Here is a 14,852-nt window from a genome sequence, read left to right as displayed (position 1 = left end):
CTCCATCCCAAAGCCCTTGCTTGGAAGTGTACTTCGTCAGACTGCCAAGAACCAGGCCAAGGTGGCGAGACACTGTAGTGATGACACCATAGGCCTTTTTTGTCTCTGCTCCAAACAGGATGCTCTTGCCAGCATATTTGGGGTCCATCATGTACGCTTCTGAGTGTATGGGCTTCAGGCAAAAGTCTTCACACTTTTTGATGTATTTCAGAACTGCAGTGTCCTCTGCTTGGAGCAACAGCAAAGTGGACAGGGCAGTACAAAAGTATTCTATTATATGTGCAAGCAGAGTCTGCACATCAGACAGGATGGCATTTTCACCCTCAATCTGTGCAATGGCTACTGCTACAGGTTTCAGGCTGCTTACCACGCTCTCCCAAAATACATCATCCAGGAGAATCCTCTTGATGGGGTTGTCCATATCGGCAGAGTGTGATATGGCCATTAGTTGGAGTTCTTCCCCTCCAGGAGACTTTCAAACATGATGACAACACCACCCCAATGTGTGTTGCTGGGCAGCTTTAAAGTGGTGCTCTTATTCTTCTCACTTTACTTGGTGAGGTAGACTACAGCTTTAACTTCATGACCCTTCACATACCTAACCATTTCCTTGGCTCTCTTGTAGAGTGTATCCATTGTTTTCAGTGCCATGATGTCCTTGAGGAGCAAATTCAATGCACGAGCAGCATAGCCAACGGGTGTGATGTCGGAGGAAACACCGCGCACCAGCGACTCCTGTGGCGGGCCGGGCGCAGTGCGCGCTAACCAAGGTTGCCAGGTGCACGGTGTTTCCTCCGACACATTGGTGCGGCTGGCTTCCGGGTTGGATGGCGCTGTGTTAAGAAGCAGTGCGGCTTGGTTGGGTTGTGTATCGGAGGACACATGACTTTCAACCTTCGTCTCTCCCGAGCCCGTACGGGAGTTGTAGCGATGAGACAAGATAGTAGCTACTAAACAATTGGATACCACAAAATTGAGGAGAAAAAGGGATAAAAAATACATCAAAAAAAGACTACTGTACTACTTTACTGAAATAAGCCAAAGGTGTTAGGTTTCACCAATACAAACCCAGCATCTTGTACTAGACCTATGTCAACATGTTTATTCACTATTACAGTTAGTCCCGAGTATGGCTGCTGTACAGTAGCAACATGCATGTCAGATATCACACAAAATATCTAAACAAAGGGACAGACCATTAGGGCCAAAGCGGTCTCAGAAGAACACAAAGAAAACATAAGGCCTTGATGATCAAAATGAGTTATTGCCTGGGAAACCCATTGGCAGCCTAAACAGTGACGTTATTACGCAACCCAGCAGTTCTGCTTCGTAACACTTAATCAATGCCACCAAGTGAATAAATGGTCAGACTATATCAACTAGCCTAGAACTCTTACATAGCAGAGCTATAGATCCAGAGTTACAGCTAGCCTAACAGTTCACAATGTTCCTTCCAAATGGATTTTCACATGACTATGACAAAGCTATTAGAAAACTGCACGCAGGCTCATGTCCTGGACTCCACAAACTCTTCAGACATAAACATGGACGGCCTATCCCATGTTGTAATAACTCCCACTAGCATTGCATTCAGAGGCATTGCCAAAAAAGAGAGAAAAAAAACTACTGGAGAAGCTCTGTGACAATAGACCTATAGCATTTACAGTGGAATACATCTCAAGTACCTCGACTAACCGGTACCCCCTGTATATTTTACTGCTGCTGTTTAATTATTTGTTACTTTTATTATCTAATTAACACCTAGTTTTTCTTAAAACTTCTTAAAGCATTGTTGGTTAAGGGCTTGTAAATAAGCATTTCCCTCTAAGGTCTACCTACACCTGTTGTATTCGGTGCATGTGAACATTTTCATTTGATTTTAATACCAGAGTGTCATCAACTGGTTGGACAGCTGGAATGCCTTAGAAATTCCAACCCTGAGAAATCAAAGAGGACATTGTGGGCCAAGAGCAAGTCTTCCCATTCGAGAAGACCATCTCCACTCACTTGGCTCCTGGCTGTGGGTGGGTCATGTGACCAGGTGTGCTGTAGAGGGATCATGGAATTACAGGTGATCAGCAGCACTCAATAGAACAGTGAACTACACATAAACATACTGGCACGCACCTCTCATGTGGCCAAGTCACACCTCAGTGAGTCAAGACCTGACTGTGACACTCTCAGTAACTCATTAACTTAACAGCACAGCAAGAGGGCAACAAGCTACCTAAGAACAGGCCCACAACATGATTAGGGTCTCAGAGCAATACACGCAGTCAGCCAGGAAAGCAAAGGCTAGCTTTTTCAAACTGATTTGCATGCTGTAGCTAAGTTTTGGGACACTGTAAAGTCCTTGGAGAATAAGAGCACGTCCTCCAAGCTGCCCACTGCACTGAGGCTAGGTAAGACTGTCACCACCGATAAATCCACGATAATCGAGAATATCAATAAACATTTTTCTCCACGGATGGCCATGCTTTCCTCCTGGCTAGCCCAACTAGAGGTCGACCGATTAATCGGAATGGCCGATTAATTAGGGCCGATTTCACGTTTTCATAACAATTGGAAATCTGTATGTTTGGGCGCCGATTTGCCGACCTTTATTTCATCTTTATTTAACTAGGCAGGTCAGTTAAGAACACATTTATTTTCAATGACGGTCTAGGAACGGTGGGTTAACTGCCTCGTTCAGGGGCAGAAAGACAGATGTTCACCTTGTCAGCTCGGGGGATCCAATCTTGCATCCTTACAGTTAACTAGTCCAACGCAATAACGACCTGCCTCTCTCTCGACTGCCTGTTACGCAAATGCAGTAAGCCAAGGCAAGTTGCTAGCTAGCATTAAACTTATCTTATAAAAAACTATCAATCATAATCACTAGTTAACTACACATGGTTGATGATATTACTAGATATTATCTAGCGTGTCCTGTGTTGCATATAATCTGACTGAGCATACAAGCACCTAAGTATCTGACTGAGCGGTGGTAGGCAGAAGCAGGCGCGTAAACATTCATTCAAACAGCACTTTCCTGCTTTTTGCGAGCAGCTCTTCGTTGTGCATCAAGCATTGCGCTGTTTATAACTTCAAACCTATCAACTCCCGAGATGAGGCTGGTGTGACCGAAGTGAAATGGCTGGCTAGTTAGCGCGCGCGCTAATAGTGTTTCAAACTTCACTCGCTCTGAGCCTTGGGGTGGTTGTTTCCCTTGCTCTGCATGGGTAACGCTGCTTCGATGTGGTGGCTGTTGTCGTTGTGTTGCTGGTTCGAGCCCAGGGAGGAGCGAGGAGAGGGACAGAAGCTATACTGTTACACTAGCAATACTAAAGTGCCTATAAGAACATCCAATAGTGAAAGGTTAATGAAATACAAATGGTATAGAGGGACATAGTCCTATAATTCCTATAATAACTACAACCTAAAACCTCTTACCTGGGAAAATTGAAGACTCATGTTAAAAGGAACCACCAGCTTTCATATGTTCTGAGCAAGGAACTGAAACGTTAGCTTTCTTACATAGCACATATTGCACTTTCACGTTCTTCTCCAACACTTTGATTTTGCATTATTTAAACCAAATTGAACATGTTTCATTATTTACTTGAGGCTAAATTGATTTTATTGATGTATTATATTAAGTTAAAATAAGTGTTCATTCAGTATTGTTGTAATTGTCATTATTACAAATGCAATTTTTTAACATTTTTAAATCAGCATCGGCTTTTTTGTCCTCCAGTAATCGGTATCGGTGTTGAAAAATCATAATCGGTCGACCTCTAATCCCAACCCCGGCAAACAGCTCCGCACCCCTCGCAGCTACATGCCCGAGCCTCCCCAGCTTCTCCTTCACCCAAATCCAGATAGCTGATGTTCTGAAAGAGCTGCAAAACCTGGACCCGTACAAATCAGCTGGGCTAGCCAATCTCAACCCTCTCTTTCTAAAATTATTCGCCGCGATTGTTGCAACCCCTATTACCAGTCTGTTCAACCTATCTTCCGTATCGTCCGAGATCCCTAAAGATTGGAAAGCTGCCACGGTCATGCCCCTCTTTAAAAAGGGGTGACACTCAAGACCCAAACTGTTATAGACCTATATCAATCCTGCCCTGCCTTTCTAAAGTCTTCAAAAGCCAAGTTAATAAACAGATCACTGACCATTTCGAAACCCACTGTACCTTCTCCGCTGTGCAATCCGGTTTCTGAGCCGGTCACGGGTGCACCTCAGCCACGCTCAAGGTACTAAACGATATCATAACCCCCATAAATAAAAGACAGTACTGTGCAGCCGTCTTCATCAACCTGGGCAAGACTTTCGAGTCTGTCAATCACCGTATTCTTATCGGCAGACTAAACAGCCTTGGTTTCTCAAATGACTGCCTCGCCTGGTTCACCAACTACTTCTCAGACAGAGTTCAGTGTGTCAAATCGGAGGGCCTGTTGTCCTGACCTCTGGCAGTCTATGGGGGTGCCACAGGGTTAAATTCTTGGGCTGACTCTTTTCTCTGTATATATCAATGATGTCGCTCTTGCTGCGGGTGATTCCCTGATCCATCTTTACGCAAACGACACCATTCTGTATACATCTGGCCCATCTTTGGACACTGTTAACTAGCCATAAAACTCCTTCCGTGGCCTCCAACTGCTCTTAAACGCTAGTAAAACCAAATGCATGCTCTTCAACCGTTCGCTGCCCGCAAACCGACTAGCATCACTACTCTGGACGATTCTGACTTAGAATATGTGGACAACTACCTTGGTGTCTGGCTAGACTGTAAACTCTCCTTCCAGAATCACATCAAGCATCTCCAATCCAAAATGAAATCTAGAATTGACTTCCTATTTCGCAACAAAGCCTCCTTCACTCACGCTGCCAAACATACCCTCGTAAAACTGACTATCCTACCGATCCTCAACTTTGGCGATGTCATTTACAAAATAGCTTCCAATACTCTACTCAGCAAACTGGATGCAGTCTATCATAGTGCCATCCGTTTTGTCACCAAAGCCCCAAATATTACCCACCACTGCGCCCTGTATGCTCTGGCCCTCACTACATATTCGTCGCCAGACCCACTGGCTCCAGGTCATTTATAAGTCTATGCTAGGTAAAGCTCCGCCTTACCTCAGCTCACGATAACAACACCCACCAGTAGCACGCGCTCCCGCAGGTATATCTCACTGGTCATCCCCAAAGCCAACACCTGCTTTGGCCACCTTTCCTTCCAGTTCCCTACTGCCAATGACTGGAACGAATTGCAAAACTCGCTGAAGCTGGAGATGTAAAATTGCCCTCACTAACTTTAAACATCAGCTATGTGATCAGCTAACCAATCGCCGCAGCTGTACATAGCTCATCTGTAAATAGCCCACACAATCTACCTACCTCATCCCCATATTGTTTTTAATGTACTTTTCTGCTCTTTTGCACACCAGTATTTCTACTTGCACATCTATCACTCCAGTGTTAATTTGCTAAACTGTAATTACTTCGCTACTACGGCCTATTTATTGCCTTAACACCTCACGCCATTTGCACACACTGTATATAGACTTTTTTTCTTTTATTGTGTTATTGACTGTACGCTTGTTTATTCCATGTGTAACTATTTTGTTTGTGTTGCATTGCTTTGCTTTATCTTGGCCAGGTCGCAGTTGTAAATGAGAACTTGTTCTCAACTAGCTTACCTGGTTAAATGGAAAAAAATCTAATTGAGGGAGCTAGTCAGCAAGTACTATACAGCAAAACCTTATATGTGGGAATCAACCAACACAGACACAGAGAGAGAGAGAGATATTCAGCCTCAGGGCACCTGCCATGCCAAAAATGCTCCTACCTCTGTCCTCCTTCCTTTTGAAATATAGTTTGATGACCCTATACAAAACAGCCACCTGTTACTTTCTCATGAGGCATGCCTTGATAATAGTTGAAATATTTTTTTTGTGTGTAAAGTCTCACCGGTAGGTCCACACTGACATCAGTGCCGTCCAGCAGTGACACACGACAGGTGATGACAGACTTGGCCTCCCCGGCAGCAGGGATGTGTGTGGTGGCCCGCTGGGCCTCTCTCAGCCGGGTCTTCTCAGCATGCTTACGGACGGACCGCCGGCCCAGCGTCCGGCGGAGGAAACTCAGCATGGTGGGGGCCTAGTGAACACTACCTGCACATATGAGAGGAAGGATTACTGATACAATCTGTCGTGTTCCTCAGAGGACTGTGATGTTAAAACATCTATTAAATAATGTGCTGTGACAGAAGCCATATTAGTATGCAAATCAAAATGGTGTGACTTATCACCACAACTAACCTAAGTGCTCTTATCTGCCTAGGTATTACTTTTGGGCTTTTCTGTGTGTACAATGTTTGTAGTGGACTAAACTTCAATCCATGGTGAAGGAAGGTTATGATGAACTTAACTTGTTGGTGAAAGAAGTTCATTAACTTCCTTCACTATGGAGTGGAGTTTTAGTCCGCTAATGTTTGTAGACTCCCCACAATTATCCAATGGTTGTTCCAAACGGCTAGGAATGAAGTTGTGAATAAACACTTGCTGTATTTACCATACCGTTACACTGTAGTTAGCTAAATTGGGTAGTGTATTATTAGCCATTTGTTACATACATTAGGGCTGTAGTTAATGATAACAATTTTACAGAGCGATTTAGACGGAACATTTGGAGTGCTAACTATCAGATAGTACAGACTATGCTATTAGCTAGCTATGCGGTACCAGATAATAGGTTATGCTAGTTAATTTGCTGGCTAGTTAGCTACCTGGTAACGTTAACTTACCAACCAAATAGATAGTTAGCTAGAAGCTTTGCCCGAATAAATATTGTATTAATTTCGATCTTAATTACATTTCATTCAAGTATTAACTATTGAAGAATAACTCGACAAAATTGGCTTTGACTAGTCACATCATGAGCGAGAGCAACAGGTTTAGCAGGCAAGCTACCTCTTGTGATAACGACGCGTTACTGAAGCAACAGATGAAAGAAATCAGGCGACATACACTTGCTGCTGCTGTCGCCGATGGCCACTTGTAGATCCGAAAGTCCTAAAGGAATAGCAACTCACGAAAGACTTGGCTAAAATAACAACCAATCCACGTGCATTGTTCACTTTACAAACAAATGAAAACGAATGTTTCCATGGTTGATAAGTATTCTACTGTATTTCCTATTCGATCGATACCCTAACGAGATAATTTCCACAAGTCCCAAGAAAAGAGGGAGGCAAGATTTCCCGCAGGAAATGACGTCAAAATAAATCCCAAACACACAGCTATTTGTATTTAAAGAGACATTAGGGTGTTGAGTGCGGTCATTGGTTGGGTGCATAGAAATGTAATTATATTTATATTGTTGGTTGTTTCTGTAGTAGTTATCATGAGATTACAATGTAGCCAATTATGAAAAGCATTACTTGAAATATAACAAATAAATATACCCAAGTATGTATTATCATAGTGTCATATTATGCCAATATAAGGACTGAACAAACCAGTAGATACTTTCGAGTCGGTACATTCAGTAATAGATTACGGTACATTTTTAAACGGCATTATGGTAGTCAGTGTATTTTTTTTCTCAATCAGACCAAATATCTACTGTATGAACTACTGATTCTTCTCCATTTAGCAACAGCGCCACTCACTGGTCATGTTGATGGCACCTGTCTGGTCTTGATGTCATTATAGTATTTATTTCCTGCCATGGATATCCATTGATTGACAGGGATGAGACCAGACCGTCCGTACCTGTGCACTTCTTTCAAACATACTTGATACTTAAAGAGAGCCTCTGGGACAGACGTCATTGTTTGCATGGAGTCTAACTCAGGCTGTTGGAACTTGCAAGGTTGATTACATACGAGCAGAAAATGCTATGTTTTAGGCTTCTTACATTGATACTACTTTCTAAATAATTTTAGGCATCAGTCGTATTTCTGGAATGTAGAACTTGGAATACAGGTACGTGTGTGAATTAAGACAGAAGAGTGGTTGAGGAAATCCATATGTACCATGACAATATTATCAAAACATTGCATTGACCTCACTTTTGCAGTGTGGAAAAGCAACGTGAGATTAAGCAATTTTTTCATGCTTTCAGACAAGTTTTAATCGTTTTTAATAAATCTTATAAACATATTCAAAGCACTGTCAAATGACAATATCAGAAAGAAAAAACAAAGCAAAATGCACAGAGCAACTGAAAACAAGTGTTTGAAACAGAAGTAAAATCAACTTAATGGAGTGAGAGTTGAAAGAAATGTAAGCTTTCAATTTTTCTTCTATTTTTTTTAACACAAGTTGTCACATGTCATTCTCTATATAAAAACATTTTAACTCACAAATGATTTTCCCTTTTATTTTAAAGATTTTTTTTAAATATACAACATTGTATTTACATGGTCGAGTATATTTACAAAAAAAATAAGCATCACTGTAGGTTTGAGTTTTTGTTCCCTACAGGTGTCTAAAAACCAATAAAATGATAAATAAAAAGTAAACACCATTTTATGTTTCTGACATATTCAGTAGCAGGCATGGCTACCCAGTCATCTGCAAAGTGCTGTCCATTCTCAAGAAGCATGAACCGTTTCTTTCACAAAACTACAACACGGCCACCCTCCCCTCCTGCCTCCAAACAGCACCCCACAATACCCTGATACGCTATCATAACACTTTGAACAAAGCTCAATTCTGGACATTTGTGAAAATAAAATTGGATGGTTCTGGAAACGCAAGTCTTGTATGTGGCATTCTGTAGTCTTGCTCCTATGATCCGTCATCATAAAACTCTCAGGCATAACAGAATGAGCCGGAATCCATGCATGATTCCATAAAATTAAAATAATCAAAATGACAGTTTTGTGGATTCCACACAGTGGGTTGATGATCGACCATTGGGGACTGTGTGCAAGCCAGGTGAAAGGGAGCAATTTACTTCATGGGCTTCTCACAGCGTGGTCATAATGTATTTAATTCCAATGTTTGTGCTATAGATGCATCACACAGTCACCTCAGGTCAAGAAGATGGAAAAAAACTATGGCAAATAAGTTTACAAGCAGGCTTCACCCCAGACATCTAACATTGAGTTAGTAATGAGTGTCAGCCAGGTTATGGTGAAATGGCAAGGGGTTAGCAAATGGTTACACGGCATGACGCCATGAGACAGAGCCACAGCAGCACCAGAGACAGGACATAATATACACACAAGAAAAATTGCTGAGTCACAGAGACACACCACATAACTACACTGACGGTCCCACACACATCCACTCTAAACATACACATGGTTGTGCAGAATAGTGCATCGGAGAAGGTGCAACTACCTGCAGTGCCAAGATGGCAGCAACCAATGAAACAAAGCAAGAAACAGCCTCTTCCATGAGAAGAGTAGCTAAAACTATAAAGAAGCTGATAACTCCAATACAAGAACTGCTGAAAATGACAATAGTTGAAGCAGTTTGAAAAGGACACCTCGTGCACCCTGATTTTTTTTTACAAAACATGTTTTAACTGTGTTGGCTACAACAAATGCCCAGCAATGTGCACCTAAAACACCCTTAAGTGATGATCATTTCCAATAAAAAGAACGTGCCTTAAAGCCTCTAAGTACCATTTAAATATAAACATGTGGGGGTGTATAATTACTAATATTTGAATGATCTTAGTATTGTTGGCTTAAAATCTCGACTGACACACAAAGACAGCGAGAAATGTAACTTAAAAAGGTTGTTTTAAAGTCTCCCATTTGATAGCTTTATTTGCCATGGTGTGACTGGGGACTCTTATGAAATACTGTAGCTTAAGAGTGGATCCACGCCCTGCCAAATTGGACAATTTAACATTCCAATCAACGTCAGTCAATGACTCGTTCGTTCTATGCAAAAACCAAGGCATAGTGACACGACAGCCACACGGTTAGCTAGGGTTAGACAAAGTGCTCCGATGTGTGTCTATTGTCATAACTTGACAAGAAAAGCAAAGAATATAATAAATAAAAACCACTCACTTTAAAGTCAAATTCTCACTACTTTTTACTACCTATGATTTCATTTGGGAAGCATGAAGCTAGGACTCGCACTAACGTTTGTTCAGTGGACAGGGTTTTGACACAAACTAAAACACAATAAATACTACTTGAAAAAGATACGGTGTCTCTCGATCAGCCGGAGGGACATAGAAGAAAAGGCATGTCCGTCTACATAACATAAATGGATTCATTTGTCAATGATTTTCAGTTTTTTGTCGGCATAAAGTGCAACAGTGCTTTGTTCTCTCCTTGGCCCACGGCAGTACCCATGGTAGCCAGGGCTCTTCCTCCATGGTGCTGGGCGTCTCACTACAAACCCAGGTCAGGTCCAAGGGATTAGAGGTTAGGTTTCAGGGCATTCGCTGGTCACGCTGGTCTCACTTGTCACACTGGTCACACTAGCGCTAATGCTAACATCTTCATCTTCCTCTTCTCCATTTTCTTCTACCTCTCTCTGGTATAGGTTGGACTTCAGGGGTTTGACCATGCCTTCCTCATAGACCCTCAAGACGGCTTCACACACAAACTTGTACTGGCTCTGAGGACACAGAAGAGAAAGAGGGGAAGGAAGAGAACATCAGTAACAGTAGGAGCTAATGGCAAGACATGAGTAAACAAGCCAGAGCAGCCAGTGATTGGGATAGAGGCAGCCAGGGATGAATAAACAACCTGAAAAGCCAACTTCCCTGAGGTGGGAAGCAGTGGTGAGGGCATTTGGAAAGTATTCAGACCCCATTACTTTTTCCACTTTGTTACGTTACAGCTTTATTTTAGAATTAATCTCCACACAATATCCCATAATGACAAAGCAAAAACAGGTTTAGAATTTTTAGCAAATGTTTTAATAAAAACAGAAATACCTTTAACATGCGTATTCAGACCCTTTGCTATGAGACTCGAAATTGAGCTCAGGTACATTCTGTTTCCAATTATCATCCTTGAGATGTGTCTACAACTTGATCCAGTTCACCTGTGGTAAATTAAATTGATTGGACATGATTTGGAAAGTCACAACTGTCTATATAAAGGTACCACAGTTGATAGTGCATATCAGAGCAAAAACCAAACCATGAGGTCGAAGGAATTGTCCGTAGAGCTCCAAGACAGGATTGTGTCGAGAAACAGATCTGGGGAAGTGTACCAAAACATTTCTGCAGCATTGAAGGTCCCCAAGAACACAGTGGCCCCCATCATTCTTAAATGGAAGAAGTTTGGAACCACCAAGACTCTTCCTAGAGCTGGCTACCAGGCCAAACTGAGCAATTGGGGAGAAGGGCCTTGGTCAGGGTGGTAACCAAGAACCCAATGGTCACTGACAGAGCTCTAGAGTTAATCTGTGGAGATGGCAGAACCTTCCAGAAGGACAACCATCTCTGCAGAATTCCACCAATCAGGCCTTCATGCTAGAATAGCCAGATGGAAGCAACTCAGTTAAAAGGCACATGACAGCCCACTTGGTGTTTGCCACAGGCACCTAAAGGACTCTTTTACAATGAGAAACAAGATTCTCTGGTCTGATGAAACCAAGATTGGACTCTTTGGCCTGAATGCCAAGTGTCATTTCTGGAGGAAACCTGGCACCATCCCTACGGTGAAGCATGGTGGTGGCAGCATCATGACTAGTCAGGATTGAGGGAAAGAAGAACTGAGCAAAGTACAGAGATCCTTGATGAAAACCTGCTCCAGAGCACACAGGACCTCAGACTGGGGCAAAGGTTCACCTTCCATCAGGACAACGACAAGAAGCACACAGTCAAGACAGCGCAAGAGTGGCTTCGAGACAAGTCTGAATGTCCTTGAGTGGCCAAGCCAGAGCCCAGACTTGATCCCAATCATACATCTCTGGAGAGATCTGAAAATAGCAGTAAAGCGATGCTCCCCATCCAACCTGACAGAGCTTGAGAGGATCTGCAGAGAAGGATGGGTGAAACTCCCAAAAATACAGGTGTGCCAAGCTTGTAGCGTCACAACCAAGAAGACTGCCATAGGTGCTTCAACAAAGTACTGAGTAAAGGGTGTGAATACTTATCTAAATGTGATATTTCAGTGTTTTTGTTTTGTCATTATGGTGTATTGTATGTAAAATATTGCAATGGTATCCGTTTCGGAATAATGGCTGTAACGTAACAAAATGCAGAAAATGTCAAGGGGTCTGAATAATTTCTTAATGCACTGTATGTGTGTACCCACTGAATGCGTGTGTATTTACATTAGGGAAAGGGGGTGAGTGTGTGAGAACATGTGTACTTAGATTATTGTGTATGCACACACTTAGTTCAGCATGTATGACTGGAGGAAGGAAATGCATGAAAGCCCCTTTTTGATTTTTCCCTTGTCTCATTAGCATGGCCTCTAACAACCCCCTCATCTTCCACCATTCCTCCCCCACATCCTTCCCCTATCCCCCCCAGACCCTGAGGGTTTGCTAGCCTCATTAGAGCTTAGCACATCCTAATGAAATTACAGCTGCATCATCATCATCTCTACCTCCTTTAGCCTGGGTCTCTGGGCTGAGCACGGGGCCAAATGGCACTCATGCAGTGTACTCTAGAGAGAGAATAAAGTGTGCTTCCCAAATGGCACGCTATTCCCTATATAGTACACTACACTTGAACAGGGCCAATTGGGCTCTGGGTCTAGATGAGAAATAGCCAGACCTGGGCAGAAAATAGTTGTATTTTGTAGTTAATACCAGAGGTAGTCAAATATATTTTCTATAGAGTTTTTAGTTAAAAAGCAACTTTTCTTTGATATTCAAATAGGGTTCTCGGGAAAACAAAATAATATTTGAAGGTATTTGCACATATATGGCTCAATTGGTACAGCATGGCGCTTGCACCGCCAGGGTTGTGGGTTTGATTCCCGGGGCCACCTACATGTAAAATGTATGATTGATGACTAAGTTGCTTTCGATAAAAGCATCTGCTATATACATATATACACACACACACACACACACACAGTCAGAAGTTTACATACACCTTAGCCAAATACATTTAAACTCAGTTTTTCACAATTCCTGACATTTAATCCTAGTTAAAATTCCATCTTAGGTCAGTTAAGATCACCACTTTATTTTAAGAATGTGAAATGTCAGAATAATAGTAGAGAGAATTATTTATTTCAGCTTTTATGTCTCATCACATTCCCAGTTGGTCAGAGGTTTACATACACTCAATTAATATTTGGTAGCATTGCCTTTAAATAGTTTAACTTGGGTCAAACTTTTTGTGTAGCCTTCCACAAGTTTCCCACAATAAGTTGGGTGAATTTTGGCCCATTCCTCCTGACAGAGCTGGTGTAATTGAGTCAGGTTTGTAGGCCACCTTGCTGGCACACGCTTTTCAGTTCAGCCCACACATGTTCTATGGGATTGAGGTCAGGGCTTTGTGATGGCCACTCCAATACCTTGACTTTGTTGTCTAAGCCATTTTGACACAACTTTGGAAGTATACTTGGGGTCATTGTCCATTTGGAAGACCCATTTGCAACCAAGCTTGAACTTCCTGACTGATGTCTTGAGATGTTGCCTCAATATATCCATGTAATTTTCCTCCCTCATTGTCATCTATTTTGTGAAGTGCACCAGTCCCTCCTGCAGCAAAGCACCCCCACAACATGATGCTGCCACCCCCGTGCTTCACGGTTGGGATGGTGTTCTTCGGCTTGCAAGCCTCCCCCTTTTTTCTCCAAACATAACAATGGTCATTATGGCCAAACAGTTCTATTTCGGTTTCATCAGACCAGAGGACATTTCTCCAACAAGTACGATCTTCGTCCCCATGTGCAGTTGCAAACCGTAGTCTGGCTTTTTTTATGGCGGTTTTGGAGCAGTGGCCTCTTCCTTGCTGAGCGGCCTTTCAGATTATGTCAATATAGGACTCGTTTTACTGTGGATATAGATACTTTTGTACCCGTTTCCTCCAGCATCTTCACAAGGTCCTTTGCCGTTGTTCTGGGATTGATTTGCACCTTTTGCACCAAAGTACGTTCATCTCTAGGAGACAGAACGTGTCTCCTTCCTGAGCGGTATGGTGGTAATACTTGTGTACTATTGACTATTGTTTGTACAGATGAACGTGGTACCTTCAGGCGTTTGGAAATTGCTCCCAAGGATGAGCCAGACTTGTGGAGGTCTACAATTATTTTTCCTGAGGTCTTGGCTGATTTCTTTTGATTTCCCCATGATGTCAAGAAAAGAGGCACTGCGTTTGAAGGTAGACCTTGAAATATATCCACAGGTACACCTCCAATTACTCAAATGGATGTCATTTAGCCTAATCAGCTGCTTCTAAAGCCATGACATTTTCTGGAATTTTCTAAGCTGTTTAAAAGGCACAGTCAACTTAGTGTATGTATACTTCTGACCCATTGGAATTGTGATACAGTGAATTATAAGTGAAATAATCTGTCTGTAAACAATTGTTGGAAATATTACTTATGTCATGCACAAAGTAGATGTCCTAACCGACTTGCCAAAACTATAGTTTGTTAACAAGACATTTGTGAGGGGTTGAAAAATGAGTTTATGACTCCAACCTAAGTGTATGTAAACACACATACACACGTTATTTGAAAACAAAAAAACATTTATTTGATGGCTGCCAAATATTTGATGAAGAACCAAAAACAGTTGAATTATTCTAAATATACGATTAGCACATGGTTTGGAGGGCTCTCAGATATGAATCTTAATATAGCCTAGAATTAAATACATGAGGGACATGGAATCACTTCAAAACTAGAGTGGACCACTTTTGCAGCTTCAAAACAACTAACAAATATATTTTCATAATGAGTGAGGCATAC

At 42.1% G+C, this 14,852-nt stretch overlaps 2 protein-coding genes across 7 annotated transcripts in view; both read right to left on the bottom strand.

Annotated features, from left to right (window-relative positions):
• Positions 1-7,245, bottom strand: part of epb41l5 (erythrocyte membrane protein band 4.1 like 5) — a 47,440-nt gene extending 40,195 nt beyond the window's left edge. For 2 of the 4 annotated variants that reach the window (XM_029635651.2, XM_029635696.2), the window contains exons 1-2: positions 6,958-7,245; positions 5,957-6,159 (exon numbers count right to left, since the gene is read on the bottom strand). In XM_029635651.2, coding sequence (XP_029491511.2) covers positions 5,957-6,136 — 180 coding nt within the window. In that variant the 5' untranslated portion in view covers positions 6,137-6,159; positions 6,958-7,245. The remainder of the gene's footprint in view (positions 1-5,956; positions 6,160-6,957) is intronic. The other 2 variants (XM_029635660.2, XM_029635668.2) reach the window with 2 other exon arrangements.
• An 869-nt stretch (positions 7,246-8,114) lies between these two features.
• The window catches only part of LOC115110187 (tyrosine-protein phosphatase non-receptor type 4-like), a 127,678-nt gene continuing 120,940 nt past the window's right edge, over positions 8,115-14,852 (bottom strand). For all 3 annotated transcript variants that reach the window (XM_029635621.2, XM_029635639.2, XM_029635629.2), the window contains one exon: positions 8,115-10,581. In XM_029635621.2, the coding sequence (XP_029491481.2) occupies positions 10,387-10,581 (195 nt within the window). In that variant the 3' untranslated portion in view covers positions 8,115-10,386. The remainder of the gene's footprint in view (positions 10,582-14,852) is intronic.

The sequence above is a fragment of the Oncorhynchus nerka genome, linkage group LG3, assembly GCF_034236695.1.
Source record: "Oncorhynchus nerka isolate Pitt River linkage group LG3, Oner_Uvic_2.0, whole genome shotgun sequence".
In the NCBI taxonomy this organism is placed as follows: domain Eukaryota; kingdom Metazoa; phylum Chordata; class Actinopteri; order Salmoniformes; family Salmonidae; genus Oncorhynchus; species Oncorhynchus nerka.
Note: the sequence above shows the minus strand (reverse complement) of the source record. Positions and strands in the feature narration are given on the sequence as shown.